Source organism: Pangasianodon hypophthalmus, chromosome 12 (assembly GCF_027358585.1).
Source record: "Pangasianodon hypophthalmus isolate fPanHyp1 chromosome 12, fPanHyp1.pri, whole genome shotgun sequence".
In the NCBI taxonomy this organism is placed as follows: Eukaryota; Metazoa; Chordata; class Actinopteri; order Siluriformes; family Pangasiidae; genus Pangasianodon; species Pangasianodon hypophthalmus.
The window spans coordinates 22138038-22144634 of record NC_069721.1 but is presented as its reverse complement, the minus strand read 5'-3'; the positions used below and the strand labels follow the sequence as shown (position 1 = coordinate 22144634).

The 6597-nt window shown below is 36.5% G+C and overlaps 1 protein-coding gene across 1 annotated transcript; it reads right to left on the bottom strand.

Annotated features, from left to right (window-relative positions):
- Positions 1-811: 811 nt before the first annotated feature.
- Positions 812-3420, bottom strand: LOC128319439 (ecto-ADP-ribosyltransferase 5-like). The gene is made up of 3 exons (XM_053238502.1): positions 3182-3420; positions 1887-1977; positions 812-1799 (listed from the first exon to the last, which is right to left on the bottom strand). The coding sequence occupies exons 2-3, from the start codon at positions 1968-1970 to the stop codon at positions 1098-1100; spliced, it is 786 nt and encodes a 261-aa protein (XP_053094477.1). The 5' UTR covers positions 1971-1977; positions 3182-3420; the 3' UTR covers positions 812-1097.
- Between the last annotated feature and the right edge of the window lie 3177 nt (positions 3421-6597).

Here is a 6597-nt window from a genome sequence, read left to right as displayed (position 1 = left end):
GTTAAAAAAAAGACTACAATTAATACACCTCTTATTTATTTCTCTAAAATCTCAGATATATTGTATCAAATGAAATAAGATGATCCTTAACAAAAATGAAGAACAACAACAGAAAAGCAAGAAAAAAAAAACATTGAAGTGTATAAAGTGTAGTCTTTTTTTCACCAATCTGAATGTTTTTTTTTTTTGCTTTTCTGTTCTTGTTCTTCATTTTTGTTACGGATCATCTTATTTCATTTGACACAATATATCAGAGATTTTAGAGAAATAAATAAGAAAACATCACCTCACAGATCACTTAGGATTATTGTGTGAGCCTCACAGATACGTAGTTAAATGTATTGTTTACTAAATTTCTGCTTTCTAAGCTTTCTGTGGTCCACAGGAGTTCAAGAAAAATGACTCCACAATACAGGATTTATTGCTTACATTTCAAATGCCAGGGAGCATTTTCAGTGTATAAACTCATTTATTATGAAAAATGTTAATTACAGCAAATAAACCAGGTACATGTTAAAAATGTAGACTTTAAATGAATTAATACAGGGGTTCTCAGCCTACCCATTGACTCCATTTTAACCATTTAATGGTATCACCAGGAAAAGACCATTGAAAAAAATTTATATATATACACACATAGATAGTTTTAGTTTTTAGTTCCTTGGGGCTATAATAACAACAAACATTTTTTTTAAAAGCTAACCACACAATTTTTGTATAATGAACCTCTACCAAATGGTCTTTTAATGTGAAAAGTGCATTTCAAGCGGTGCGTGTTGCTACAATTTAAGCTGAAAAAAAGAGCTTGGTTTTCATGCATATCTCTTTTTATTGAAGATTAAGCAATGTGTAGAACCTAGGAGCATCAGGTCATCACTTCTTTGAATATTCAAATATTAATTTTTGGTGGTGAGCTACAAAATGTTTCTAGATTCCATTCAGACAAAATCTCAAAAATTGTTAAAATTGCAATAATTTAATTATTTTTAGCAATTTTATAAAGAAATAACAAAAGCTTTTACAACAATACATGTTTAGAAAACATTACATCATGTACTAAATTATACAGCAGTGTTAGCAGCGATGCTATATTAACATCAACACATTTGCATCTGCATTTTTTTTAAATTAAACAGCGCACAGTTCATATTACTAAACGTCCCAGTGCTCCGTAGAGTGTAAATGACACTACAGTTCATCTGGTTTTTTTCAATATTTGTGATTTTGAATTTTTCGAAAGGTGGGATTAGCACCTCTTCCTCATCAGGGAGCACAGAAATATTGGCTATGTTTGCACCAAAGCATGTCGTAACAATAAAACAGGAGATTTCGCCAAATATACGTGACATGTTAGTTGTAAGTGAAGTTGATGCAAACCTGCCAAATCGCATTTCATGGCCAAGAACGTTTGTATCAAAACTAACATTGGTTCTGCGGAAAACATGAGTACATTTCTTTACTTGATGAATTTGTATGGCTCCTGTTAGCAAGAAATGAAAGGCTTTATAGGTGAACTTACTGACATAATTCCCTCTGCCTGAGCTCACAGCTTCATTGAACAGACTATAAAGGTCAGAACTTGGGTCTGTGTAGACCTTTATTATTATTGTAAAATAATCAGTAAAATTTACGTACTGTTGCCAAATGTTTTTAAAATATTCATTAGATTTTAACTCTTCTGGTAGAATCTTCTTTGTAATCCGCTCGTACATTCTGTTTTTGCAGCCTATAAATTGGTCATCAACAGAATTTTCTGCCATGTCCAGGCTAATGACAGAACCTGATATCCATTTCAGGTTCTATAAAAAAAAAAAAACAACATTGTTCTCACAAAACTACTGATAAGAAAATGTCTGCTCAATGCATTACTTGAAATGGAAACCCACCTCTGCATAGCAAACAACTGAAATGATGATGACTGCAGTGGCAACATTTTTGGCAAAGGTGGAAACCTTCATAGCTGTGTTCATTGTTAATCTGAAATGCAAAGCATGCATATTCAAATTTGTATACAATTGTATACAAATTAAACATGTATATATCGATTTGTGTATTTATAGCTCGGGGTGAGGATGTAGTTTGAGACAGAGCTGCTGAGGTGACATGGTGATTGTTTTTTAATAAGATGTGAGGTGGTAATAATAATAATATCTATTTTGTGGCAACTATTTTAAAAATGAGTGAGAAATCAACTGAATTTGTCAGTGTGAAGATTATTGATAACTTTGCTTTAATCTTGTAGTAATACTATATACAATAAAGTGAATAGACTTTATCACCCATTCCAGGCAAATTAATTACCTGAAGGCCACATATTAACATGATGTTCCCACAACATATTAAGTATGGATTCAAGTTATATAATTGGTGGCTACGACTTTGGTACAGACAAATAAATTTATAAATTTATTCAACCCAATGTATTTTCAGTTCAATGAAGTAGTAGAGATGGCATGATCTGATACCCAGGACTGGCATTAGTACTACATTACCAGCAAAAATGGTGGATGAGATGCGTATCAGCTCAGAATGAATTTGATCTGATCTTGTAACAAAAGGAAAAGAGTGGAATTGGTTTTGGAAAACCAAAACCAACATTTTTTTTTTGTTTGTTTGTTTGTTTTCAAAATGAACCAGATATATTTTGTCATAAGACATAAGGTCTAGACGTAAAGTTTAATATTTTGTCCAATATTGTGCCAAAAAAAGAGGCATGCCTCTGTTTTATGCACACTCAGCCCCATGCACTGTCTCCACCACAGGCAACTGTTAGACTAGTGCTTAATCTGTAGTTAATTGCAAAAACCAATGTGTGAAATTTTGGTATTAACGCATTATGATACGCACATAACTCAACTATGAATATAGCCTGAAGAGAAGAGTATTTCTGCCTTTTTTTTCTAATGTTTGCTGATACAGTGAAATAACACAATGCATAATATCAACATGAACAATATTGAAAACTTCACAAACAACCTCATATGGTTTGATAATACATTTTCTAGCATGAATAATTCCAGTTGCATAGTGAATAATGTTCTCATAATACCACGAATAATGCAGTATTATGCCTTAAGTACAATGTACAGTGTTTGACGTTTAGATAATACTATAATTATATCTGATCAAACTGAATGTGATAGACGTAACATAACATTTTTGACGTGATCATAATACTTACAGCTCTGATGTTTTCAAGGATTCTTTAATAGTAAGAAAAAGACACCAGTTTCCTTTTCCTATAAGCTACCATGCAGAAGAAGGAGGTGCTCAAACAATCTCCAACAATGTTCCTTCAATCTGCTTACCTACAGGTAATAACTGTTTATTTCCATATATGGCTTAAGCTGCACTCGTGAAACAAAAAAATGTGTAAGAGATTCAACTCGGCGCTATTTATATGCAGCTACTTCCTTTTCTTCCATAACCATAATTGGAACTGTTTTCTCACCAAAGTGCAAGGTCTAAAAGCAGTTGGCCAAGGTTAAAAATAAAAGTTTACTTTGGCATGACCTTTTTTTTTAAGTTTATGTAAGCCGAAGGTGTCCAAATGAAAGTCCACATGACACAAAACAGATGTGATGATTTACAAACCTGAATTATTTAAACTGGATTAAGGCCATAAAAAATACTGAAAACTGAATATTGTGGAAGACATGGTGTAATCTATCTACATTTTTGCAAGTAATAGTTATAGAATTAATGGTCGAGCTGAAACAACATAATATAATAGCTATAAAAGCTAATCTCAACCCTCCTGCTTATTATTATCATTTGTTGTAATAACAGGTTCTGCTTCTATAATAATTCATAAACAATGATCAACACAAATTGACTACCCAAAGAAGGAAATACATGTTTTCAAAAAAAATTATATTTCTGTAATAATGGACATCAGAGACAAAGGAATTTTTTACTGACACTTCAAAAAGGGTAAAAAGAAGTTGGACATAATGTACATGCAAAACTAAGGAATTAATAACGCTATTTATGTATGTAACGTTGGTTCTATGAACACTGCATAACAACCTTGGGCAGTGTTTAACACCCAGATACTTTCTTGTGTGCATGCACACACATGCCGAGACTTTACCACAAAGTCATGCGGTAACCAGTTGACATACTAGTATTTCCTATAAAATATTATGCTCAGCAGCTTTCTGTCCCTGAAACCTTCTAGCCCAGTTCCTGCCACGTCATATTCCTGCCAGGTGTTTACAGAACCACTGTTATATATACCAATCAGCCATAACATTAAAACCACCTGCCTAATATTGTGTAGGTCCTCCTTGTCCCAAAACAGCTTTGACATTTCGAGGCATGGACGCCACAAGACCTGTGAAGGTGTGCTGTGGTATCTGGCACCAACACAGTAGCAGCAGATCCTTTAAGTCCTGAAGACTGCAAGGCAGGGCCTCCATGGATCAGACTTTCTCCTTTAGCACTGGCTATGTACCTAAATCTTTTAAACTAGCAGTTATCAAACCCCTGATTAAAAAACCTAACCTCAACCCCTGTCAGCTGTCTAACTATAGGCCAATATCAAACCTCCCCGTTATCTCCAAGATCCTAGAAAAGGTTGTAGCATAGCAGCTATGCTTGTACCTACATAGGAAAAACATTAATGAAATGTATCAGTCAGGATTTAGGCCTCATCATAGCACAGAGACAGCATTGGTTAAAGTGGTAAATGACTTACTACTGGCCTCTGATCACTGTTGTGTCTCCTTGCTTGTGTTGCTTGACCTTAGTGCAGCTTTTGATACCATTGATCATGCTATTCTCCTCGATAGAATAGAAAATGTTGTAGGCATTAAGGGAACGTTATCAGTTTGTAGATGTAAATGGTAACTTCTCTACGTACACAAATGTAAAGTTTGGTGTTCCACAAGGCTCTGTTTTAGGCCCACTGCCCAATGCTTTTGTTACCTCTAGGTTGGATTATTGTAGTGCCTTACTGTCTGGATGTTCCAGATGCATAAACAAGCTCCAGTTAGTCCAGAATGCAGCAGCAAGAGTCCTTACTAGAACCAGAAGATATGACCATATCACCCTTATCTTATCAAGACTGCATTGGCTCCCAATCAAATCTTGTATTGATTATAAAATACTACTATTGACCTATAAAGCAATGAATAGTTTCGTGCCACAGTACCCGAGCGAACTTTGGTCTTTTATAATCTGCCACACCTACTCTTATCAAAAGGTGCAGGCTATTTTTTGGTGCCTTCATTATTACAGGTCATATTTGTTTAGTCAAGCCTTTTGTGATTAGTTGTTTCTTAGGTAAAGGAGCAGATCTGGAGAGTTCACAGGCATGGAGTGTTGTGGTGAACTGGGATGTTTTGATGCTGTTGCCCCCATGTCCCCCCCATTATAGATAATATTACTAGGATATCTTTCTTTCAACTCACAACCACAAATGCTGTCATAGCTAGTCTTCCTGGAGTCCCTGCTTGCACTCTGCACGCAAAGTACGTTGTCCTTAACATTACATGACATAAGCATACCTAACAATCTCTCTCTCTCTCCCTCTCTCTACTCATGCTACTCCTGAGATACCATTGATCCCAGCCCCTTCTGCTCTCCAGATCTGCCTGATCCATCCTGATGCCCTACTTCTGGTTGGAGTTCTCATCGGTTGGAGATCACTCGCTGCTGCTGGGCGTGGCCCCACATGGACGGCCTGAAGATCATTGGGATTGCCGGGGATGGTGCCACTTGGGGGCCGTGGTGATGGCTTGGAGATCTCATATGGGGAGTTGTACTGTGGTGGCTTTGGGGCTGCGGTTGCCACGAGCAGCTTTGTACTCAGTACTCCATCAGTGGACAGTGGATAGGTTTAACAAACTGGACTTCTTGTGAAAACTGTGATGAATTTACTGCTTACACAATTGCACTATTTGTCCATATAGTACACAGTTTTAGAAGAGATTTATTTATAATTGCACTTTCCATTAGCACCCAGATGAGGATGGGTTCCCTATTGAGTCTGATTCCTCTCAAGGTTTCCTCATATCGTCTTAGGGAGTTTTTCCTTGCCACCGTCGCCGCCGCCTTGCTCATAAGGGATAAATTCACAAATTTACAATTTATTTTGGTTTAGCTTAATTTGAATTGATTTATTTCTGTAAAGCTGCTTTGTGACAATGTCCATTGTTAAAAGCGCCATACAAATAAAATGGAATTGAATTGCATTGAATTGAACTTGTTTGTCCAGCACATCCCATAGATACTCGATTAGATTTAGAGTTGGGGAATTTGGAGGCCAAGTCAACACCTCGAATTCTTTGTCATGTTCCTCAAACCATTCCTGAACAATTTTTGTAGTGTGGCAGGGTGTATTATCCTGCTGAAAGAGGTCACTACCATTAGATAATACCGGTGCCAGGAAGGGTTAGTACTTGGTTTGCAACAATGTAGGTGGTACATGTCAACGTAAAGAAGTAACATCCACATGAATGCCAGGACCCAAGGATTGTGTTCTTCCCATAGTGCATCCTGGTGCCATCTCTTCCCCCGGTAAGCGACGCACACACACCTGGCCATCCACATGATGTATAAGAAAACGTGATTCATCAGACCAGGCCACCTTCT